At 40.1% G+C, this 26,740-nt stretch overlaps 2 protein-coding genes across 2 annotated transcripts in view; both read left to right on the top strand.

Annotated features, from left to right (window-relative positions):
* arhgap46a (Rho GTPase activating protein 46a) overlaps window positions 1-26,740 on the top strand; it is a 47,118-nt gene that overhangs the window by 5,610 nt on the left and 14,768 nt on the right. Inside the window, exon 2 of the mRNA XM_056251517.1 lies at window positions 6,956-7,423. Coding sequence (XP_056107492.1) covers window positions 6,956-7,423 — 468 coding nt within the window. The remainder of the gene's footprint in view (window positions 1-6,955; window positions 7,424-26,740) is intronic.
* Window positions 7,734-10,377, top strand: LOC130085638 (piggyBac transposable element-derived protein 3-like). Its single transcript, XM_056251518.1, has 2 exons — window positions 7,734-7,979; window positions 8,473-10,377. Exon 2 carries the CDS (start codon window positions 8,473-8,475, stop codon window positions 10,276-10,278), a length of 1,806 nt encoding a protein of 601 aa, XP_056107493.1. The 5' UTR covers window positions 7,734-7,979; the 3' UTR covers window positions 10,279-10,377.

Below are 26,740 nucleotides of genomic sequence, written 5' to 3'. Positions count from 1 at the left end.
ATTCATCATGTTCAGCACGGAAGGTCAGCTCAGGGAACAGTTAATCTTTTTATCTAGCTAAATCTTTACAGTTGTTTTTGTATTTCAAATTGAGATGTTCATTCGAAAGAAGTATTAATACTGACGCTGACAGCTGGTAGTAGACAAGCGAATTTGTATTTGAGCACAGCACACATCTATTCTGCTACTTCTGTGTGTCTTCTCACACATGTCCGTTCACGTCTCACTGTTGCTGTCAGTGTGCTCGTTTGTCCTGAATAAGGCCTTTGGGGTTGTGGGTGTGCAGGCCTGCAAACAGTGGGCTTGTCAGATTTGTCCTCTCTAGAAAGAAGATTTATTGTTTTGCTGACACAGTTGCTGTTTGGCAGTTACAGACTTCCCGCCCAGAGTAGAAATTTCCGGCAGCACCGTCTGTTGAGACAGGAAGTAGTTCAGCAGCAGTGCAGACAAAAACAGCCGTATAACACACACAGGCAGGCAGTGCATCATCCCAAAGAGGTCAACTTTTCTTGCTTTATATAGAAAGAATTCTCGGAAGGGGGTTGCAGTTCAGCATTTCAGACCCCTTATCCTTACCCCAAAGCCACACACCCCCGCTGAGGCACGACTCGTGTTCTGATTGGCCACCAGTGCCGTGAGAGCTTTAATTGTAAAGGGGGTTGTTCCAAATGAATAGAGGCTGATGGCTGTGCTAACAATGCTCTCCATTGTCATGACCCCATTATTATCCATTAGTAATGGGTGGAATTCTCACATATTGTCATGCATATGATACTGACTTAGTACAATTTGGCTAGACATTTTGATGCCCTCCTTCGTTGAACCACAACACTTAAATACTATCTGCTTTAGTTGTCATCATCTCAGGAAAAGCAAGAGACATTAGCCATATGCTCTTTGCAGATTTTTGGGTGATTTAAAAATCGAACAAATAATTTTCTTGTTTTCCAATAAAAAATATCTGAGGATCCTTAACAAGAGAAATTTAGTTTGGAAGCAAAATGACATTATACTAATTAAAATAAACAACATTGGAGAAGTGTACATCACCAGAGAGAAGTCAGCTGTTTAACTAGAAAGACATTTAAAGGAAAAAAAGATAAAAATTTTGGCATCTCATGACATAGATGTCTCTGTTTCTGTGGTTTTCTAACACCGCACCTCTTGACGAGCTGTCAGCGTTCAAAAAAGTGAGTGAGGTCATTATATTACCAACTAGTTGTTCAAATCGAATCTGATCATTTTTTTAATGTTAATTCTGTTGTTGAATGTGATTGTCACTTCTGTAAATAATTAACAAGAGTGAGATCTGTATTTAGCTGCGGTGTGTACTTGACCAAATCTAAAAATAAATAGACCTTTTTTAAGAAATCCAAATATGATTATTTGTAATTAAATAAAACCTTAAATATGTAATAAAATAAATTAAAAACATAATATTCAAACAGATGACTGTGATTGTATTTATTGTGGTTTTTAACTCTAGCTTGAGTTGACAGTATTTATAAGAGGACCCCAATAAGACAATGCTGATGCTCTGGTTTTGGTAGGGATAGGCTTATTTTCTTATGTCTAATCCAATCAAAGGCCCTGTGCCTGTAGTTTTAAATCGCTTTTAATGTAAACAAATACAAAACAAGTGGTTTCTGTTTTTTTCCGTTCTTGTGAAGGAAACTCTGACCATACCATGTCCTGTTGTGTATGAATGAACTGTGTCTGTTTAACCTTATTTTTCTCTTCTTTTGCTGGCTTTCAGCCATCCATCAGAATGCTTTCCTGTAACTAATCTGTTAACACACGGCCAGCTATATCAGTACTGACATGTTACCCACAAAGATAAATGAAGCCAGCGTTGGTCTTGGTCCGTAAAGCCAGGCAGAATAAAAGTGAAATGGACTGGAGCAGCTGTACTATGACCTCTGCTGATGGAGGCCTGGTCCGCTCTAGTCATTTGCCCTCTTCAAAATGAGCAAAAGCAACCTGCACAGGGCTTCAGAAAAACAAAAAATAAAAATAAATGAAGGAGCCATTGACTCCTATGAGAAAATAAATAGGCGATAAAGTATTTTTGTAAGTGCCACATAAGAGTAAACATATGTTTTAATTTTTTTTAAACATTTAATTGCAGTCAACCTGTCATGTTAATCCCAGGGGCCAGATCTAACCCTGCGTTCATTCTCAAGGTGTTTAGTTAGTAGTACCATGGGAGGAATGAAGCATTTGCATGAAGCAGGAAGGGACAGAAGAACTCCACCCATTTTCATCCAACTATTTTCATTCAAATGTGTATATTTGAATAGTACATTTTGTATGTCCACCTTTTCCTAGTATCACTGGAATGAGTGACCTCACTTCACAGAACTAAAGAATTCCTCTGTCAGGTGCAGCAGTTTGTTTTTTTGTTTGAATGAAGTGTGTTCACTGTTCACTCTTCTCTATTTCAGGGGCAGGGTAGTGTCCTTCTTTGTGTGTTCTGTTTGTGGAACTATGCCTGTTTGCTTTTGTGTGTACTCAGCTGATTTGTGTTTTAGAGTGACACAGCATGTTTTCTGTACTCAAATGCAGCAAATATGCAAGTTAAATTAGTTGTAGGCCATTTGTGGTTGAAAATGTTTGAGAGGTAAATACTGATTTAAGGTTAGAACAATTGATTTGTTTTAGTATATCTAAGCAAGTTTAAGTCATTTTTTTTGCCACACCTTGAGGTAATTACGTAATCCCGGCCCACCTATCTCACAATTTGCATGCTGTTCCACCATATTGAATGGCATTACGTCACCTGAACCATCTTTCACCTGTTATTCCAACCTCCTTTCACCTTTTAGTCCAAGGATATTCTTTTTTTGTTTGTAAATAATCCCTGACAGGAACACAGTTTATTTTGAGATAAAGTGGGTTTGTTTAGCACTATCAGCTAGCCAGAGGACTAATAAGTTGTCTAAGTCAAAGGCAGGTTCTGTTTTTAAACATGTTGGCTTTGTGTGGCAAATGTTTGTCAAGTGTCAAACTCAGAATAGTATGTTATTTTTTGTGTTGAATTCAGCTTTTTGAGGAGTGAATGGCAGCTAAGAGACTTTGGCACAGAGAATTATTGTTAAATTTGTTGCATTTTTTCCCCTTTCAGAGTTGTCTCGGGTAGTCTAAATCAGAAACACCTAAGGTGGAATTTCAAAATTGCGCTCCCAAAAAAAGCACTGAATAAAAACAGCATTTGGCCTCATTTTGGAACAATGGATTTAGTCCAATATGTCGTTGTTTTTTTTTCAGTGCTTGGAGACCAGCCATTTTATAGCTATTTTTAAATGCTGCAGATTCCTAGGCTTCAAGAATTTGAAAAATAATTTCATTGTTTTATATATGAGGAAATGATTTGACATATTATTAGACACTTTCTAAAAATATATTTTTTGTCATACAAAGGGGTAAGGTCTTAGTATGATGCATTCTTGTATGCTGCCTACTTTTGGTGGCGTTATTCTATTTAAATTAATATATTTCTAGTGCCCGATAAGCACTATAGCAGAGAATAGAGGGTATGCGCATGACGTCACCGTCGGTTGGAGTGAATGCGGTCACGCCCACAAGTGGCAAAAAGACTGAGCGGCAGCATTTGTTTTCAGCGTGAACGCCGTGAAAATCACACAAAACACATCTAAAACGGGAAAGAGCTTTGCGATTGACTGTACAACTAGATTTGACCAGAAATCTGAGGTACTGTATATTTTTACAGACTGCAAAAAGCTACAGAACAGACTATATTCTGCATAATTGGATGTTTTTAAATAAACACTGACAAAAAACTATACAAGTTTTAGGGCTGGACGATATGATGATATATAGTATAACATTAATGTAAGTGATCACTCGGATTTAGACCTATCTATATTGTATTTATATAAAACGTTTACAGGCAAATTGTCTTCATTTATTTCCCCGGCGTCGAAATCAGGCACATATAAATGTCAGGAAACACGATTCCTGGCTGCATGTCAATATCCATGGATCACTGGATCTTTGATAAGTTGTAAGGAACACTATATCGAGTCCAACTTTTAGTTTAAACTGATAATAGTTTGTTTTACTCGCGTTAACGCAGTTTCCCCTATTAACTCCAGTCACGCAGCAGCTCTTCTGCCACTCAGTCCCGCTGAGGGGGGCGTGTTCCGGCGGGGAAGTGACGTTAATGCATTCCCTCTATAGCCTTAGCAGAACCAGGAGGGCATAAAGGCACAGTGTGCCTTAAAAAGATATGATAGGCTACATTTATTACAGACAGGAAGGTAACAGGATACCTAAAAGGCTTTTCTATAATGTGAAAAAGAATATCTAACAGCATTAATTTCTTTCTATTATTAATTCTAGAGTTTCGATTCTAATCTATGATCTTATGTATTATTAAAGGATGGGGAGTTTTCTCTATGCTTTTCAACAAAACTCTCAACGCTTTGCTAATGTGCTGCTTGCCTATTTACCCAGGAAATACCCCAATGACACCTCAACCAAATGCCAGTGTGATTTTTACAGTGGTCTTGGTGGTCAACCTAAATATACCTCATGCTTTCTTATGCAACTTTTCACATGATTTCCTTTTTATTTTTTCACATGTACGCTAATCTGTTTTCTTGATAATATAATGCCAAACATTTGAACTTGATGAGGAGGAATTTAGTCATAAGGATTCTGTTGCAGAGACTGCATGCCTTTCTTGAGGCTGCTTGGACGAGTGAGAAAAAGGTGTGGGTGGAGTTCAGCACACAAAAGGCCTCCAGTTTAACTGCTCTTCAATTACACGGCTCCCACCCATAAAGCTCTTGATCTGGTAGCGAGAAACAGTTTGTGCAGATACACTCTACAGGACAGGATTCTTTATGAGCAGTAACATTGCCAACCTTACCCATAATTAATTTAGTCAAACTGACAAATGTGCACACACACTTGCACATGCATTGACATAAAATCAGTGCTTTTCCTTAGGTCAGTTGTTGTTTCTCTCACATATTTAACGCTGTTAATGAAGGTAAAATGAGCCGATCGGTATGTCGGCGACAGATGGTGCCCCAGTATGTCTTTGCTGAGTTCTGTTGTTTTGGTTTGTGTTTCCCAGCTTACCTGGCACCAGCTGTATATTAGTCTCTCTTGGCCTCTGTATATCTACATTTGTTTTTATTAAGATGCAATTATATATTAACAGATTTGGTATTTGCTTTTTTTCCTCAAATGTAAGGAGTAGAACAATAAAGACAGTTGGACTACTTATGTTACATTTCAAGCACCTTTGAACAGGTGGGCTGACTATTTCTGATCCTGAGCCACAGCTTGGGTTGAAGCCCAGGGAACAAATGGACATATGGACGTGACAACACACAAACACACTGTTCACTGTCCAACCAGTGGTATAGAGGGCACGTGGCAGGAGAGAAGGAGCACACTTGTTGTGGCACAGAAGCTGGCGAACATTGACATGCCTCACTGGAGCATCATCAGACCATTCTAAACAGCTGAAGATGAATCGAAAGGATAATTTACAGTAGCTGTGTCTACATGTCTAGACATCTGAGTGTTCATATCGTCTTGCGTTTTATTCTAGTATGTAAGTGTTTGTTTATTTTACGAAGGTTTAAACCACATGAGATAAATATCAGTAGTTTGACTCTCTCGGAATGAGTCATATTGAGCCCTTCGCTGGTTTGGGTGGCCTAAAGAAGCAATCCCGCCGCCTGTGACAGATAGTCCGAGCTACCACATCATGGCTTAAATTAGCACACTTAAGATTCTCTGCATTAGGAAACTAGATCAAAAGAAGCATAATAGGTTTCTCAGAGGGTTATCATGACCCAAATTAGCTGCATTCAATTTTTGTTATTGTTGTTTAGGTCTCCATCCGATGTCACTTTCCCCATTCGTCGTCCCAGACGGAGGTGAAAAGTTTTGACTTGATTTGAGTCATATTGTAAAATGTAGTAGTAGTACCTTTATTTGGGTTCAGAATTGTATTTGTTGGCTTTAAAGTCGCAATTTAACGGAAGTAGCAACAGATCGTTTCTTGCATATTGTGACATTGAACATCCGAGTGGTTCTATGCATCAGGTGTCGATAGTATGGAGGCAGATCAAAATGGAAGCTTGCAGTCGTTTGTAAGAAGAAGTTGGGGTTTGTGAGGACAAAATGATTGTAGAAGTTTGGTATGGTCAAAAATGTGCATAGATTAATCGTTCACAAAAAGATCAATAATATGCATTTATAAAATGGATACATTTCCAGACTTATTCCTCTTCCTCTCATGGTAGTCACAATGCTCAGTTCAGATTTTAGTGTAATGTCAAACCTGGTCGAACTTTCCATAGTGTCTGCACATGTGATTCCAAGACGATTGCGTTGTCTTTAGTCTCGCCCTTTCTTTCCAATCCTGTCATCTATAAATATTTTAGCAGTCACATGACACACTAAGATGACTTAGAGAGCTTTTCAGACCACGACAAGTGCACCTGTGACCAGATGGGAGACCAGACTTGTCTCGCAGTTACCGGTGTGCATGTGTGTATGGGAATATATGTGAATGCTTTCCAGCTCACAACTTTGTTTCCTCGTCCGTGGCTGTATCTATCTACTGATAGGATTATGGGTGTGCTGAGACACCGTTTCTGTGCATGCACTCTCACACATGGCGATTCTCTCACTGGCTTTGGCCTAATTCCCTTGATAACAGATCCGTCAGATTACACTTAAGAGATTGACCATGAAGCGCAGCCTCTAATTTATAACAGCACATCTGTGCCATTTTGAGTTGATTTGATTTTAATTTAACTAGGATTCCAATATACTAGCTTTTGTTTGGAAAACAATCATGGTCGATATTATGACAGTAAATGTGTTATGTTTGTTCTCAGTATAATAAATATGATCAATTTAAATACGATTTGAATGGTGATAATGCTCTCTATTTTTGTCTTCTCAGTGCTGATTGGGTGGAAATCCTGGAGCCTCGTTCACAAGAGCGCATGTACGTGAATCTGGCCACAGGAGAGTGTGGTTGGGACACTCCCAGCGACGTGCCTGTCCGCCAGGCTGATGGTAACCAGTGGTGGGAGCTATTTGACCCCCAGAGCAGCAGGTTCTACTACTACAACTCTGCCGGCCGTATCACCGTGTGGCACAGGCCGCAGGGTGCAGATATTGTCCCTCTGTCTCAGCTCCAGGCCATGAAACGCAACACGGCATCCGAGCGCAAGACTGATGGGGGTACTAAAGAAAGGAAACATAGTAATCAGTCCATAGGGAGTCAAGATAGATGCACCCCTCTACCACCCATGGAGCCCTACACTAAAGAGCCAGAATGTGCCGACAAAGCGCCTAAACAACAAGAAATGGACAACAGACAGAAGCCAGACATCCATGGTGCAGACAGCAGCAAAGACTCTCTCAGGTAGGCCCCTGGGCTTTTTCTGCATGTTATCTTGAGTCTAGTCGTTATAGTTCCTTAGAAAATACTGGCCGTAACCAGAGACCAATTCTCTTCGACTGCTGGAATATCACTCTCATTTTCCCTGACTTTAAAGGAACATTCTGGGTTCAGTACAAGTTATGCTCAACTGGCAGCACTTGTGGCATAATGTTGTTTACCACAAAAAATTAATTTTGACTTGTCCCTCGTTTTCTTTAGAAAAAGCTAGAATCAAGGTTACATAGAGGCACTTAGTGGAAATGAATGGGGCCAATTTTTGTAGGATTTAACCCTTTAAAACCGCACGTATCATATTTGATACACGAGTTTCTAAGACATATATTGAGTCAGTGAGAGCAATACTTTCTTTGAAAACCTGTTGTATCTATTTTGATATGTGTATTCTGCCATCTTGTGGAATTTCACTGTACTGCAGGCAGTAGAGGGGTGATTTTTTAGCTTTTCAAAATGGCGGCTGCGATTGGATCAAGCCAGACGCTTTCGGCAGGAAAATAAAGGCTAATTTCAAGTTGTTAAGGTAAAAAATAATATTGGATTGCACCTGATATAATTAATTTAACACTTTCTGAATTGAAATAATGCATAATTACTTAATAATTTAATCGTTAAATTACAAGTAAATCGTGTTGGAAATTGTGTATCAAATTTGATACTGCAGGTATTAATGGTGCTTTATGTCTAAACAGTAACGTCAAATTGTAGTAATGTTATCTACTTTATGACTACCACAATGCAAACACACACAATATTGGGATGATTCAATTAATGGCAATTAATGACTGAAATGCCATATTAAAATATATATTGTGTTAAAAATGCACATATTAAATTTGAAACTGCAGGTATAAGGTTCTTTATCCCTGAATAGTCGTGTCACATTTTTTTTTATGTAATCTACAATATGCCTACCACAATGTCATCTTACAATACATTTTAGGTTTTACAGTAACAATTCCTCTAAAATTATAATCAATATGCTGGAATCATCAATTTTTTATGTGTATTTTTAGATGTCAAAAAGATTAGAGGAAGAAGAGAGAAGAAAAAAGCATCTTCAAAATGTAATCGACATAATAACGGATGGCAATTCAAGTGACCTAGAGCAGTTAGAGGAGGATGATGATGATGAGGAATGGATTCCTCAGGCCATGCATGATGATGGAAGTTCAGACAGCAGTGATGAGGAAGATTATCAAGTCGAAAGTGTAGTCCAGAGCAGCATAGAAGTTGAGGTCCCAACAACACAGGACACATTCAAAAAGCAGTCGGTGAAGGATAATGCAAAAAAGAAAGAATACAGATGGAGAAAAAAACAATTTCAACCTCCATCTGTCGATTTCATTGTATCTGATGAGGAAGGGACAGAAGACAGGTGTAACTGGACTCCATACATGTATTTCAAACAGTTTGTCACTGATGAAATGCTACAGGAAACGGCAGAACAAACAAATCTGTACAGCGTACAAAAAGAGGGCAAGTCAGTAAACACAACTGCCAAAGAGGTAGAGAAGGTTCTAGGCATGTACATGCATATGGGGTTAGTACAGATGTCCTGTGTGAGAGCATATTGGGAGATGGAGACAAAGCTTCCTGCAGTTTGTGATGTAATGTCTCGAGATCGGTTTCTGAAATTGCTAACACTGATTCACTTTCAGGACAATTTCAGTGTTTCTGATGATGCAAAGAAAGATAAACTGTGGAAGCTTAGGCCATGGTTACAAAACCTGCGAGAACAGTTTCTTTGCATACCTCCTGAAGAATGTCATGCAGTAGATGAAATTATGGTGCCATTCAAGGGAAAATCTCATCTACGTGTCTACATGCCTGCAAAACCACACAAATGGGGTTTTAAGATGTGGGGACGTGCAGGACAAAGTGGCTTTCTTTATGACTTTGATGTTTGTCAAGGTGCAGAACATCAAGACAGAGAAAAATCAGAAGTGGGTGTTACAGGAGAAGTTGTGCTGAAAATGACATCAACACTTCCAGCAGGAAAAAATCACAAGGTTTTTGCAGACAATTACTTTACATCAGTTCCCCTGGTGCAGCACCTAAAGGAGAGAGAAATCCACTACGTTGGCACAATCCGGATGAACAGGATGGCCAACTGCACCATGATGGATGAAAGGGAAATGAAGAAACATGGAAGAGGGTCAATGGACTTCAGAGTGAACCAGGACAACAACATCATTGTAAGATGGTTTGACAACAAAGCAGTGAACCTGATTTCTTCATTTGTGGGTATTGAACCTGTGGGAAATGTGAAACGTTGGGATCGCAAATCCAAAACTCACATAATGGTTCCCAGACCAGCCATCGTTGAAGCATATAACAAGTTCATGGGAGGCGTCGATCTCCTTGATATGCTGTCTGCACTTTACAAATTCAGCTTCAGATCCCGAAGATGGTACATGTACATCTGGTGGCACACTGTTACAGTGGCAGTCATCAATGCGTGGAACCTCTACAGAAGAGACCAGAAGATGCTAGACCCCAAGATGAAAACCATGGCTCTGCGAAGGTTTCAAGCTTTGGTTGGTTCTTCACTCACAAGTGCTGGAAAGGCTAAAAAGGTTGGCCGACCACTATCCTGTCCAGAAGCAGCTCCATCAGCACCCCGTAAAAGGTCAAGCTGCAGTGTGCCCCTGGATGTCAGAAGGGATGCCATGGATCATTTTCCAACATGGGAAACCCGACAAAGATGCAAGCATTGCACCAACGATCACTTCTCACATGTGTACTGTGAGAAGTGTAAGGTGCATCTTTGCCTGAACAAAGACAGAAACTGCTTTCGTGACTACCACAAAGTAAAATAAAAGGACTGGAAAAAAGATCTATGTAAAAAAAAAAGAGAGAAAAACTGCCTAAAATGTTCTATGTTTTCAAACTGTTAAAGGCATAATAGATTTTTTGTATCTAAAATCTAATCTGTTGTAAGCAAAACGTTCCCCAAAAGCCTGATGTATCAAATGTGATACAAAAAATATATCATAAACAAAATGAGTTGGCAAATTTTTTTTTTTGGATTTTGATTCAAGGCTTAATAAACATCTAATTTCCAAAAATATATAATTTTCTGCCATTTTTTTAATGTGTCAGGCTTTAAAGGGTTAAAAGCAGAAATGTGAAACAATTTATAAAAGTACTTGCATTAATTCTTCTGTTAAAACTTGAGCTGTAAAGTTGTTTAAAGGGTTAGTTCACCCAAAAATTTCATTTAATCACCCTCATGTTATTCCAAACCCGTAAGACTTTCGTTCACCTTCGAAACACAAATGAAGATATTTTTAATAAAATCTGAGCCAGTTCTTCACCTCTCCATTGACAGTCTACGCAACTACCACTTTGACGCTTCAAAAAGTTCATAAAGAGATTGTAAAACGAATCTGAATTGAGCGGTTTAGTCCAAATTTTCTGAAGAGACTCGATCGCTTAATATGATGAACAGATTGAATTTAGACTTTTATTCACATATAAACATTAATCAGAAAACAAAAACAGAAGCTCAACCAAACCTGCTTGAAGCGCAAGAACAAACCTCTCGCACATCAAGCAAGCATGCTTGGGCTTCCGTTTATTATAACTGATGTATGAGTTGATTAACGTTTATATGTGAATAAAAGCCTAAATTAAATCTGTTTCTCTTCAGAACATTTGGATTAAACCGCCCATTTTTGGGTGAACTATCCCTTTAAATAATTTTTTGGCAGTTGTTAGAGTTTTATGCTTATATTGTCATGGCGACAGAGCTAAATTTACAGATTGGCCTCATTCACTTCCATTGAAAGTTTCTCACTGTAACCCAAAAGGAGGCACAAGTGGAAGTTTTGTTTTTGTTCAACACTATGCCACAAATGCTGTCGATTGAGCTTGTACTTGTTTTTGTTTGTCATGTACTCATAAGGAAGTAATTTAGATAAATTGCTGCCAAATGTGAGAAGTTGATATTTCAACTTTATGAGTTGAGTGCTTTATGAGAGTTTGCTTGTTTCTTCCCAGACCCATTGTCACCTTCATAACCAGATTCCAGTCATGGCAGCTCTTTTTCACCTGGCACTGAGCTATGTCTCTGTTATTTTAGTGCTTTATGCTTTACCGAACTACAATACTAAGGCCATTCATTCTTTCCTAAAACAATCTCTGGGCCCCACCAGATGAAAGCTGCTGGGGTCGGGGCCCAGGGAGAGCCAAACCATTGTGGTTCGAACGTGACTGGACTTTCCCTTTTTCCCGCAAAAAAAGCTCTCTTGAAGCCACGGTATACATTATCCAGCATATACAGCGGTTCTTTCTATTTCAGGGAAATGTTGTGCAGGGCCCTCGTTCTTTTAAATCCACCCATGGAAAAAGAGTTAATGGACTCCAATATCTTAACAGTTGGATCCCACTGAAGCTTGGGAGGATTTTGAAATATTGTGGCTACATGTGGCCCGAGCTACTTGATGAGTGGTGAGTGTTATGAAGAGCTGTCCTCTGTCTTCGCTTTAGACACGCATGACTGCTGTCTCTGGGAGGCCCAACATTTTTAACCTTTTTGTAAAACTAGAAGGGCAACAAATTTTTGACCTTTAGGTAAAACTAGAAGGGCAACAAACCACTCATCTCCCACCGCCTGGCCTTCAATTCGTTTCTAACCTCACAAGCAACAGTATAGCTCTCTCAGGAACCCCACACGTCTAAGCCTCCTAACGGATGACTCACATTTTTCAAAGGTCATATGATGTACAAAACAATAGACAGCTGTGTGCGAGAGAATCAGAGATCATAGCTATAGTTTTATGAGTGCATTGTGCCTAATTTAGAAGTGTGATAATATCTTAGTTGTTTTCAAATAACTTGTGGGTTGTGAGTAGGGCTGGGAGATATTTTGAATATTCATGATATATACTACGGTTCAAAAGTTACATTTTAAATATATTAAAATTAAAAAAGTGTTATTTAAAATTATAATTTTATTTCACAATATAATTTTTACTGTAGTTTTGAGCAAATAAATGCATCCTTGGTGAGCTTAAGATTAAAAAAAATCGGTGTATTTGTGATGATTTTTCTGACAACATAAAATTAAGCTGTGTTGTGAATATTATTGTGCCAATTTTAATGTGCTTTTTTAATATGCCGATTAAGTTTTTAAAGGCGTCTTTGATTTAAATTTCAGTATCAAAATCTTGTTTAGATATTTCACCCATAGAAAGAGGCTATTTTGGCTCTTACTGTCCCATGTGTGCTTACACCAGAATAAGGGAAAAGGTTCTTTTGCTGAATTGCTGTATAATTATTATTGGTCTGTTGTGACATGTTCTTTGTTATTGTTGCATACATCAAGGGGAAAGAGTCTCCAATAACGATTTCATTTGTTTGTCCGTCTAAAAATAAAAGCTAGGGAGTGGTCATAAAATATCAGCCTGACAATGATCTAAACAGCACCATCTGTGTTATCATATGGTGTGTTTGGGACAATCAGCTTCCCCTGATTGATGAACAAAGTGCTAAATCTGGTAGTCATCACACCCGCCCCTCCAGGACGCAGTCGTTGGTACGGGCAAGCAGAGCTTGACCCTAGTCAGAGAATTCTGTAAACATGCTAACCAAATCCCTGTAAACAAACACTAATACACTGGCACACACATACAATCAACAATGTGATACTGTTTAAATGATGGATAGGTGGCAGGGACAGGGGTGTTTCTGTGAAAGTTATTAAGTGTCGAGAAAAGGGAAGCTTACTTTTTCCACATCTGCACTAGAGATCACAAGAGTTAATTCAACAATGTCTGTGTGTTATCTAGCATTCAGCCGTTTAGTAGGTTACCATAGCGAGAAGATTGGAGATTAGAGCACACCTCTGTGCTTCCTTTGCTGTCTGACGCAATGGTGTAACGTAACCCAGGGGTGACCTGGGGAAGTTGTGAAGGGGTCACGAAATTCTTTTGTCCTGCAGACGGACCCCAGGCAGAGTGGCTGCTATAGGAAGACAAGGGTTTTAGTTAAGCACGCAAATCCCTGAGGACCAGCTGTTAGGGTTTCCCATAGCATGAACTGGAGTGGGATTTAAGACATTAAATTAACACCCAGCCTAATACAACCTTCTCTTTGTGGACAAATGATTTAGTAAACTTTATTTTAAAGGAGTTGAGACAGATCTGAATAATATGCATTGATATTTAGAGTTAAAGACAGAAGTCTTTTTATGGCATGTTTGTCAGAGTGAAATGATTCAAGGATGGAGTTAATGATAACTAGGCCTAACTACGGCAATGTTGCATGCCATAGCCTAGATAACATTTGTCATTATGATAATGGTATTTATGGGGATTTCTCAGAAGGGCCTGAAAACCGCTGTGTAACAGCTTGGTTAGATAGCAAAAGTGAAAGCTGTAGAAGAGAAGCAACACGTGTAAGTCTTGTGTGCTTACTTTCACTTGTGTCATGCTCACAAGATTTGTTTGAGTTGGGGAATATCTTGGAGTTAATAAATAGGTGAGATTGCAAAAGACATTTTAAATGAATTATATGGTCTTTTTATAGGCTATTATAGGCTCATGTTTGGAGTGAAAGGTCACCATTAATTTCCTTAGGGAGTATTGCTAAAGGGGCATCTCATATTTCAGAAATCATTTGGCCTTTCTCATGCTTTTACCTTTAAATGGTCATAAACATTAAACTGTAAAGAGATTCTTTAAATCTTTTGCGCACCCTGTCACACGTTTTGTTACCTCAGTCCTTTTCTCTGAAAACTAGATTAGTGGCCTAACACAGATTGTCTATGAAAGTAGAGCAATTTCGCCTGTTTTGTTTTATTTTAGTCGTGCCTTTGGTGTTGCTTAAAATACATTGAGAACAGATTGCTGCCTTGATCCGCTGGTTCCGCTTGAAACTCTGAGAAACAAGTTTTTTTTTTTTACATTTATGATTCTTTATCTAGGCGACGGGTCAGACTAAGAGCGGTTCAAAAACCCCTTATGATGCACAACAATACAAGGACTGTGACGTCGCCCGGTATGGCGCAGCCGGGGCCCCACCCTGGAGCCAGGCCCGGGGTTGGGGCTCGTATGCGAGCGCCTGGTGGCCGGGCCTCTCCCCACGGGGTCCGGCCGGGCTCAGCCCGAAGGAGCGACGTGGGACCGCCTTCCCGTGGGCTCACCACCTGCAGGAAGAGCCGTAAGGGGCCGGTGCAGAGAGGATCGGGCGGCAGTCGAAGGCGGGGGCCTCGACGACCCGATCCCTGGACACGGAAACTAGCCTTAGGGACGTGGAACATCACCTCGCTGGCGGGGAAGGAGCCTGAGATCGTGCGTGAGGTTGAGAGGTTCCGACTAGAGATAGTCGGGATCACCTCTACGCATGGCTTGGGCTCTGGAACCACACTCCTTGAGAGAGGATGGACTCTTCACCACTCTGGAGTTGCCCATGGTGAGAGGCGACGGGCTGGTGTGGGTTTGCTTATAGCCCCCCAGCTCAGCCGCCATGTGCTGGAGTTTACCCCGGTGAACGAGAGGGTCGTTTCCCTGCGCCTACGGGTCGGGGATAGGTCTCTCACTGTCGTGTGTGCCTACGGGCCGAACGGCAGTGCAGAGTACCCGGCCTTCTTGGGGTCTCTGGGAGGAGTGCTGGAAAGTGCTCCGACTGGGGACTCCGTCGTTCTACTGGGGGACTTCAACGCTCACGTGGGCAGCGACAGTGACACCTGGAGGGGCGTGATTGGGAGGAACGGCCCCCCCGACCTGAACCCGAGCGGTGTTCAGTTATTGGACTTCTGTGCTAGTTACAGTTTGTCCATAACGAACACCATGTTCAAGCATAAGGGTGTCCATCAGTGCACGTGGCACCAGGACACCCTAGGTCGTAGGTCGATGATCGACTTTGTGGTCGTTTCATCTGACCTGCGGCCGTATGTCTTGGACACTCGGGTGAAGAGAGGGGCGGAGCTGTCAACTGATCACCACCTGGTGGTGAGTTGGATCCGATGGCGGGGGAGGAAGCTGGACAGACACGGCAGACCCAAGCGTACTGTAAGGGTTTGCTGGGAACGTTTGGCCGAATCTCCTGTCAGAGAGATCTTCAACTCCCACCTCCGGCAGAGCCACGACCGGATCCCGAGGGAGGCTGGAGATATTGAGTCTGAGTGGACCATGTTCTCCGCCTCCATTGTCGAAGCGGCGGCTCGGAGCTGTGGCCGTAAGGTCTCCGGTGCCTGTCGAGGCGGCAATCCCCGAACCCGGTGGTGGACACCGGAAGTAAAGGATGCCGTCAAGCTGAAGAAGGAGTCCTATCGGGCCTGGTTGGCTTGTGGGACTCCTGAGGCAGCTGACAAGTACCGGCAGGCCAAGCGGACTGCAGCCCGGGTGGTTGTGGAGGCAAAAACTCGGGCCTGGGAGGAGTTCGGTGAGGCCATGGAGAAGGACTATCGGCTGGCCTCGAAGAGATTCTGGCAAACTGTCCGGCGCCTCAGGAGAGGGAAACAGTGCCCTACCAACGCTGTTTACAGTGGAGGTGGGCAGCTGTTGACCTCAACTGGGGATGTCGTCGGACGGTGGAAGGAATACTTCGAGGATCTCCTCAATCCCGCCGTCACGTCTTCTATTGAGGAAGCAGAGGCTGAGGGCTCAGAGGTGGACTCGTCCATCACCGTAGCTGAGGTCACCGAGGTAGTCAAGAAACTCCTCGGTGGCAAGGCACCGGGGGTGGATGAGATCCGCCCTGAGTACCTCAAGTCTCTGGATGTTGTGGGGCTGTCTTGGCTGACACGCCTCTGCAGCATCGCGTGGCGGTCGGGGACAGTGCCCCTGGGATGGCAGACCGGGGTGGTGGTCCCTCTTTTTAAGAAGGGGGACCGGAGGGTGTGTTCCAACTACAGGGGGATCACACTTCTCAGCCTCCCTGGGAAAGTCTATGCCAGGGTACTGGAGAGGAGAATACGGCCGATAGTGGAACCTCGGATTCAGGAGGAACAGTGCGGTTTTCGTCCAGGCCGTGGAACACTGGACCAGCTCTATACCCTCTGCAGGGTGCTGGAGGGTTCATGGGAGTTTGCCCAACCAGTCCACATGTGCTTTGTGGATTTGGAGAAGGCATTCGACTGTGTCCCCCGAGGCGGCCTGTGGAGGGTGCTCCGGGAGTATGGGGTCCCGGGTCCTTTGCTAAGGGCTGTCCGGTCCCTGTATGACCGAAGCAGGAGCTTGGTTCGCATTGCCGGTAGTAAGTCAGACTTCTTCCCGGTGCATGTTGGACTCCGGCAGGGCTGCCCTTTGTCGCCGGTTCTGTTCATAATTTTTATGGACAGAATTTCTAGGCGCAGCCAGGGGCCGGAGGGTGTCAGGTTTGGGGACCACGCGATTTCGTCTCTGCTCTTTGCGGATGATGTTGTCGTGTTGGCCCCCTCACACCAGGACCTTCGGCATGCACTGGGACGGTTTGCAGCCGAGTGTGAAGCGGCTGGGATGAGAATCAGCGCCTCCAAATCCGAGGCCATGGTCCTCAGTCGGAAAAGGGCGGCTTGCTCACTTCAGGTTGGTGGAGAGATCCTTCCTCAAGTGGAGGAGTTTAAGTATCTTGGGGTTTTGTTCACGAGTGAGGGAAGGATGGAACGGGAGATTGACAGACGGATCGGTGCAGCTTCTGCAGTAATGCGGTCGATGTACCGGTCTGTTGTGGTGAAGAAAGAGCTGAGCCGTAAGGCAAAGCTCTCGATTTACCGGTCAATCTACGTTCCTACTCTCACCTATGGTCATGAGCTTTGGGTCATGACCGAAAGGACAAGATCCCGGATACAGGCGGCCGAAATGAGCTTTCTTCGCAGGGTGGCTGGGCGATCCCTTAGAGATAGGGTGAGAAGCTCGGTCACTCGGGAGGAGCTCAGAGTAGAGCCGCTGCTCCTCCACATCGAGAGGGGTCAGCTGAGGTGGCTCGGGCATCTGTTTCGGATGCCTCCTGGACGCCTTCCCGGGGAGGTGTTCCGGGCACGTCCCACTGGGAGGAGACCCCGGGGAAGACCTAGGACACGCTGGAGAGACTATGTCTCCCGGCTGGCCTGGGAACGCCTCGGTGTCCCCCCGGAAGAGCTGGAGGAAGTGTCCAGGGAGAGGGAAGTCTGGGCATCTCTGCTTAGACTGCTGCCCCCGCGACCCGGCCCCGGATAAGCGGAAGAAGATGGATGGATGGATGGATTCTTTATGTATTTATGTAGTTGACCAGAACTGATAGTTGTTGGGACCTCATTTTTCACCCGTAACCACAATCATCTCTCTTAGAAAAAAAGTATTTTAAACTAATTGTCCACATGTTTTGGTCACACTGTTGTATATGCCTTATTCTCTGTACAGTATGCTCACTGTTCGTGAGGGAATTAGTAGTTTTTATAGCTGTAACCAGAGCCGTGCATTCTCATGCTATCTAATTTCATATCAACAGATGTAGATTAGTGCTGAGATTCCAGAGCCATCTCATTGTCCATATGCCGAACCGGTCCCCCTCTGACTTTCTTTTCCGGGGGTTACAGACATCCGAATATACATATACACCACGAGCTCGGTGTGAAACATACAATATGCTAGTTTTAGAAAGTCAAAAATAATGAACCATAATTGGGCATAACCAATAAATCTTTCATTTTGTAGTTGTAGAGCCCTTAGTTATTCCCACCCTGTTTGTGGTCAGGCTTTATTGCTCTTAATAATTTGAATTATCTGCTTAAGTTGTTCTCAAGTCTTTTGAGAGCAGGGTGTGGAGAGAGAGGATGGGCCGGTCACGTGTGTGGTATGTGAAGAAGCTAGACTCACTGGCTCAGTAGTGAGAGGTGTTCAGCTGTCTGCAAACAGCTGAGTCCTCTAGTCCTCAAGAGACCTTAATTTGCTTCATTGAGCAAATATTGAAAAACAAATAATTTTCAGTGTTGATGAATTAATACATGTGGAATGGAGAGAATGTTATCTCTACTACACATTACCATTCACAAGTTTAGGGTCACTAAGATTTTAATACTTTTACTCTGCAAGAATTCATTAAATTGATCAATAGTGACAGTGAAGACATTTATGTTATGAAAGATTTCTATTCTTTTAAACTCTATTCATCAAAGAACTCTGAGAATTTTTATTATTATTTTTATTTCCACAAAAATACTTAGTTATAATACTACAGTTATGCTGCTAAGAATGAATATTTCTTGAACAGCAAATCAGAATATCAGAATGATTTCTGAAGGATCATGTGTGTCACGTACTGCTCTGAGACACAAAGGTTGAGGATCCAAATGCAGTATTTATTGAACAGGGTAATCCAAAGACGAAATCCAGATAACAGGCAAGGGTCATACACAAACAAACAATAACAGATCAGGGCTGAGGCAAAGCGAGAAATCCAAGGGAACAGGCAGAGAATCAAGAGAACCAGGACACGGGAGAAACAGGATACAAATGCAGTGAGACACATACAAGACTTCGCAGAGACTAACCGAATGAACCAGGCTTTTATAGTGTGAGCTAAACAGGATAATGAGACACAGGTGAATGTGATAATGGATGATGGTCTGGGCAAAGGATTATGGGGAATGGAGTATGTGGATGTGTGGGGATTGTCCGGGTTGGATTGCCCTCTGATGGTTATCCCGGGCGCTCTCACTGGTGATCGTTACAATGTGAAACTGAATGATGAACTGAATGAGTAATGATGCTGAAAATTCAGCTTTGCCACTACAGGAATATATTACATTTTAAAATATATTCAAATAGAAAACAGTGATTTTAATTTGTAATAATATTTCACTTATCACTTATTAATTGCATGTTTAATCAAGCAAAGGCATGCTTGAATGATGAGCATAAGAGACTTATAGGGTAATTCCAGCGTTATGGATGTGACAGTTGAACTCATAATGACAGGTGAAATGTCTCAGAAAAAAAAAACTTCTTACAATATTTAAATTGGAAATGCATATTCTCAGAGCACCAATTTAAGCACCGCCCAAAAAGGAAAATATGCATGCGTTATGGATGTGACGGGAAATGGCAGAGTTTTTGGTATACTGTTCGATTTCCTTTAAAGTGTGTGAACTTTTAAATCCAATGTATAAATATTGCTATCCACATGATAAAGGGGTCTTAGCTGAACATAAAAATATCAATGTTTAAAATATATATATTTTTATGAAGTGTATTATGAGGAAAAACCAACGTTATGGATGTGACAAAAACCCTGTTATGGATGTGACGCGTCTGAAATACATAGAATCTGTTTGGAAAATCAACAATCAAACCATCATGGCACTTTTGTTGACGCATAATGGCTGTGTTTTCACATTAAGAAGACTGTCTGAAATGATTCTGTTCAGTTATGAGATCGCACCTCCATGCTATATTTGCTTATTTATTAAATCCAGACAATTGGTTGATGAAACTTTGATGTAAAATTAAGATACAATTTATACAAAACAAAACTTGAAATGAAGTGGCCAAAATCATTTCTGTCTTGAAACAGATCACAATAGTCATGCATGATTTAATATGAAGCGTCCGTAACGGTCACGTCCGTAACGCATTATTATGGTTGTTCAGAGCAAAGTAGTGAGATGAATTGTCTATCCTAATAAGCATAAACATAATTTAGCTTTGTAAATAAAGTTTCAAGTTATTTGCATTTATAATTGTCATATTAAATAAACTAAACCTTTAAAACGTTATGGACGTGACAGTGCACTGAAGCGTCAAGACCTCTTTATTATAGCCCTTATAAATTGCTGTTATGACCAAATTAGTATATTTATTTCTCAGGCATGCCTCCATCTTTCTGCAAAATGCTTACTGTTAAAATAAAGTTTAAAAAGGGGGGTCTTTGATCCCTTTTTTTGAAAGCATGAAATATGACTGGTTGAAAATGTAATTTAAGCATTGTTGCTCACCTCATATCTGGTGGATAAACAAGGCAATTTTCTTAAAACTTTTGTTAAAGCACATTAATACAGTATATTACAGACCTAAATGGACAACTTAACCCCCTGGGGTCGGCTATCGCGCCGGCGCGATTGTCTCGCTTTTTTTCTTATCAGTGCAAAAGAGACTCAAATAACTCAGTCGATTTTTGTCATACAGGCAAATGTTATACATCAATCGATCCTGTTAAGTTTCTATTTTTTTTGTGGATACTCACAATAAAAACAAAGTGTTGTGCTTTTCACCAAATAAAGAAAAACAAACATGATGCGAGTTCTGCGTTCTCTCTGTCAGTGAAGTCCATTCTGAAACGCGTCCTAAGATTAACTGTAACTCCGCGATTACTTGTCATACAGGCACGAGAGATTTTTCTTTATGAAGCTTGAATTCTCTTCTTTTAAATGAAGTAATTTATATAAAAAACAAATATTCTCAGTTTATGCAATCTGTATGAAAAGAGAGTGCTGTCAGTATTTTTTTCCCCAGCTCATTACACTTCATTACGCGTTAATCTGACACGCCCACGGAGGACGCGCGCTATTCAAACGCAAATGTCGGCAAGCCATGACAATGCCCACATCAGACGTTCCACCGCGGTGGTAAAATGTGTGGTGTATTTGCTGCCTTTTACCGCTAAGAGGCGCTACAATCATAGACTATGAAAAGTGTTCGTTTATTCCGGTTTATTCTCTCTAATGCGTAATCTGCTGCCGCACCGCGCTGATTCAGAGCGATTGAAAGCTGGTAGCAGAAGAATTCAACAAGTGAAACGTGGTTAAAATAATTCATAATCACAATACTGAAATTAGGCTACTGAAATGTAATTGAATAAATAATGAAAACATTTCAACATAAAACATTGCAATAAAAACATTTAGGCTACATCAATGAGGCTTTACAACTTAAACAGCGTACAGACGGTAGCTCAGTGGTTAACGCAACAACACGAGCTTCGAGGAGCTTCAAACGACCCGAGATCGAATCTCAATGTAGCATACATGTTGTTAATCGATGTTGCCCTACAGCGTTTATATTTTACCACCTTGATGCTTAAATAGCTAACTGTTTATAACTGTTTACTTATTTAAAGTCAAGAGTTTTGTTTAATTATCATTACAACATAAATTTGCTACATTCCTGTAGAACCGCAGCCGTTGCACAAACGACATAAACTGATGAAGGAAGATTGTCAGCCGATTGCGTCAGAAAATGAAAATGAAGAAGCTCGTCTTTAGTCTGCTAAATTATTGTGTAATGTAAAAGAACACTAAAATTACTTAAGTTTGAAACCAAGTTCGAACATTTCAAGGTTTAAATAAAGTGTCGGGACAGTTTTTTTTATTTAAAACAGGGTTGCATCGGGTTTAGAGTTTATTTCTTTTGCGATGCAAAATAAGAAACACTAGGCTAATCTTATTATTGCGACATTTTAAATTTGTATTGCCAAAGAAATTACAGCTAAATTAAACAATTAAAACAGTACAAAACGAAAATTGTCCAAAGAAACATAATTCAATTAAAAACATGCGTTTTTCTTTGCCTCTCTCGCGCTGGAACTCTTTTTAACAAATTTATTTAGTCTCCCTCGCTGCGCATGCATGATATGATCAATGCATGATAATTATTTAGCCTTTAATTGTTGCTTCAAAGACACAGCATGCCTTGTTGAATTCACCTTACAATAACTTCAATTGAAATTTTGTGTGAAAAAAAACTTAAAATAGGCTACAATAAATAAACTACAATATTTATAATTTAATAAGATATGGGGCCTACATTTGGACACAGATTTATCCTTACAATAATTTTGCCTGCTCATCAGGCTGGCTATCCGACACTCTCCATATGAAAGAGGAACATTAACACCTTTGTCCAGCAAATGTCCCTCCAACCCCCACACAGGCTATCGGAGTCTGAGGCTGACTTAACACAAAGAGAAGTCGCAATTCACACTTAAATCGCTATTCTAGACAGTGTTGATAATGAAGGAATTAAATGATTTAAGTTACATGTAGCCTAGTGATATTTCTGTCATAAAAGTTTATTACTAAATATTTCATTATTTCAATAATTAATGAAATAAAACTGGTTTGGGGCAGCTTTTTCCATGCAAGCAAAACTAAATATAATCTGAAAAAACGCTTGTTAATTTGTTGTCATGAACAAAATGTTCAACTTAATATTAAAGTCTACAGGGATCTTTGGATCCTTACAACCAGGCATGCAATTTGTGAATTAAGTTTTTATTTTATTTTGTATTCAAATAAATATCGAAACACGGTGCTTCGTGGTAATGCTGCTAAATTAAATAACATTTATAGAATAAATATGAACTTAAATGAAACAATATCGCAACATTTCGACAAATACATTATTATGTTTTTACATTTTAATTCAGGGCGATTTAGCCTACATTTAATTAGAGCGAGATTTTCACCCTTGTCTTGTCATTTTCTCATTGGGAAGCGCTTACGTCTGAGTAGATCCTCTGTACCTCTCGTTTTCATATGGATTAGCCTACATAATCAGATAACATTTATTAGCCTAAATATTTAGACATTTAAATTCTTTAGACATAGCCGATTTCTTATCGTGACTGAGCTGAAGTGGCTTTCGGTTCATTTTTGTGACGCGCAGTTCCCAGAGACAGAGAGGACAGATATACTGTTTTTGTCGTTAGCCTAATATGAATACAAGTTTACAGTTTTGAACGATGTAAGCTACTCTACTCTTATCTGTATGACCAAAAAATTACGGAGTCGCCTATTAAGTTATTTTAGCTGTAATAATGAGTTAAATAAATTAATCTAAATGAACGCGCCGCCGCGTTTGTCGAACACTAACTCACGATGCCAGAATAAAACCCGACTTTAGAAAAATGCATAGGGCCACTCGGCGTGGTGTGCCAAAACACTTAATTATAAACTTCAATATTTCATTCAAAATAATCTCAACACGCTTTGTGAAATTTTGAAAAGCCGTGCATGCATTCAGGCCACTGGAACTAATGAACAACTGAAACGCTGGCTTTGATTTTATTGTTTGTCGTTTAAACGTGCCTGTTGCATAGGCCTATCTCTATTTTATATATTTGATATTGGTGAAGTAGCCTATAGCATTGATTAGCTGTGGAGGGAGGGGTGTGGGGATTAAAATAATTCAGCAGAAGTAGGGATGTTTAGACCAGAAGGAAATCCTAGTCCCCCCTGGCAAATCACACTTTACTTAAAACCATGTTTTTAAAAACTCTAGGTTGTAGGGAACAGACCTCTCTGCCATGCGCGCGCACGGTTTGGAGCACAATATCTGTCTTGCATGCACGCTCGCTCTAGATAGATTACGGGATATTTTAACTAATTCGCGGTATAACTAGTCGATCACGAGTGGCTCAACAGGTAGATCTATAGATAAACTATATCTTTCAGGAATTTGACCGACCGGGTTGACACTTCAGCGTGAGAAATCGGGGGTGTGGCGTGAGAGCCTGGAATAAAATATATATATATATATATAGCCTATATAAAAAAAAACTGTATGGTGTAACAGAGTTTTAGAGCTAGACAAATCTCTCTGCAATAATAAATATAAAATTTACAGCAGACCATGTATGTGCGGGATTTGAACCTGTGTCATCTTGATGATGAACCGTAAGTTCTACTGCTCGGCTATGAATTTTGTTACTGAGAAATATCCAAACGTTTGATTCTCACATGAGCGAATAAACGTTTTGTCTTTAGCCTGTGAGTGTAGGCCTACTTTAGCCTTTTACAGTTTTAAAAGATTATATCTTATCTGTATGACCAACAATTTGTATAGGCTTATTTGGAAATTACCATAACTTGTAGTATTTCATCCTTAGGCTACTGTTAATAGACATTAGCCCCACTTACGTTTTGCTAAATGTCCCTTTGCGCCACCTGGCGGTCATTTCGTGTACGACTTTGAAATGAGACTGGTTTATTTTTACCGCGGTGGATGGCTAAAAATGGTATGTGGATGGCTAAAAGGTGTGACTAAAAATGTGCTTTTGGCTTTCATTTATATTTTGATTGTTTGTATATATATATACAATTATTATATATGCCTAATTATTCATGAGGGGGTTGGGCCGATCCGCCCATCCGCATATTGCCTTTGCAAACAAAAAAATGTTTTTCACAATTTAAAACAATCTATTGTTTTATGTGAATGATTAGGCAGAATGATTTTCAGATCAATTTGAAGCAAATACTCTAGGCGACAACATCCACTAGTCAAAAGTCTTGTGGACAGATATTTAGTATGTTATTTGTGGCCTTATATTAGAAACTTTATTTTTTATTTTTTTCAATAACCACGCATAAACAATATTCTCTCAAAAATACAAACATGTACATACATGTTGCTCACATATTATGGTAGCCCTGTGTGTGCTATATAGAGTGTAATTTCACCTGTGCCATTAATATGTTTATAAGCAACTGAAAAAAGCACAAATGTCAGAGCATGCCAAAACATCTCAAGGACCCCGAAAACACCTCAGACCCCAGAGGGTTAAAAAGGGTTTTGTTCTTTTGGTTAAAACTTTATTTTTTCATGGTAAAGATGACCTTTGCATGGAATTGCCCTATATCAAAAACATTAAAATAAACTTACACAGACCACAAAGTTTTGAGCGGTATAGTGTATATGAGTGTATGTTAATGTTGCCAAGACTTTCACATCTGTTGAAGATGATTATCGACTATGAGTCATGTTTTAGGTTTTTCGCTATAACCACATTTCCTCTTGTCCTTACGATAAAAATAGCCCATTATTTCAGTTTTCCGCTTTAGTTGGGGAAGAGTTTTGGATACATTGTCTTGATTATGTTTTCCGATACTCATGGAAAGTCCAATGCATTCATAAAATAAAGAGGTTAGATACTTTTCCTCACTGCCAAATTAAATTAGAGCCAGAGTGGCTCTACAAAATCTAATCTTGCATTTTAGTCATGCTGACCTCTTTTACACAAAGACTGTAATAAAATCTGTGAATGAACTCTAATTCATCTATGAATTGTCATAATGTACACATGGAATTTGGTATAATCAATGGATAATCAATAAAATCGATATGAACTCGCCCAAAAAAAAAAAAAAGAAGCTGAATTATCTCAACATTTGAAAAGACATTTGTTTTGTGATACATTAATATGCTAGGTTGTCTTTCATCAGTCTACTTGGTAGCAACCACACACCACAAGGATCTTATTATGAAACATTAGGGTAAGAGAACCATTGCCATGACGCTTAACAACCATGCATTGTCCTGCTATTTAAACAATCCCGGCACCTTTGAGTGATCAGTGGAAGGAATGCCAACGTTGTTCTAATACCAACCAAAGCAGCCTCCCATGACTAATCTCTCACTTTCTCAGTTTCTCTCTTCCGCTCTCATTTGACTAGTTTTTGTTCTTCTGCACTTTCATGGTCACACAGAACTTTTTTACCGGGGTTATGTATAAATACAGTTGGCAACACATCATGTGTTGGTGCCATGCTTTAGCGTCAGGGACAAGAAGTCTTGGTTGCTGTAGTAACTCACTTGTATTGGGAAAAGTAAAGAGTAATATCCTATAGAGTTTGTCATTTTTCAGAAAGCAAACAATCTAAAAGTCAGACTGAATTTAGGTCTTTATTTTGCGTTGTATAAAGTTATTCTGCCGACATTAGATATGTTCCGATGTCAAAAATAGCTTTATATATTGGACATTTCTTGTTGTTTTTCCTTTTGAAATTGATGGGTAACTATTTGGGTAACTACTAATTTGTTTGGGGCCTCGACTTTGTCATCTGTATTTAAATGTTAGAGGGTGTTACCAATATGTGTCTAGTTTCACCCAAAGGCTTCAAGGCAATGTATAAACTTACTGTTTGTTTGGGGACATGTTTAAACAGGTTTTGAGTTTTACTGTCTTATTCCATCTCTGAGTGAACTAAAAGTCATTGATTTACTGTATAATTTTTGACAAATTATTGTATGTTGTTTATTCAGACCATGTTTTTAGGTTCAAATTATTTATTTATTATTATGTTTTTTTTTAAGAGAAAATCTTGACACGTGTCAGTTTCTCCCCACTACTGGTGTTTATCAGGTCATAAAAAAAAATAAAAATCATATAGTTAACATATAGTTAATCACAGTCAGTGATTATTGCAGTATTGTGTTTCAAATCTCTATTTTCCACTTGAACATAAAAATTTGGGGACTGTCAGATTTAAAAAGAAAAGAAAAAGAAAAGAAAAAGATTGTTATTCAGAAAGGATGCATTAAATTGATCAAAAGTGACAGTAAAGAATTGTATAATGTTACAAAAGATTTATATTTCAAA

Source organism: Rhinichthys klamathensis, unplaced genomic scaffold (genome assembly GCF_029890125.1).
Source record: "Rhinichthys klamathensis goyatoka isolate OS25496 unplaced genomic scaffold, OSU_Roscu_1.1 h1tg000082l_1, whole genome shotgun sequence".
NCBI lineage: Eukaryota > Metazoa > Chordata > Actinopteri > Cypriniformes > Leuciscidae > Rhinichthys > Rhinichthys klamathensis.
Note: the sequence above shows the minus strand (reverse complement) of the source record. Positions and strands in the feature narration are given on the sequence as shown.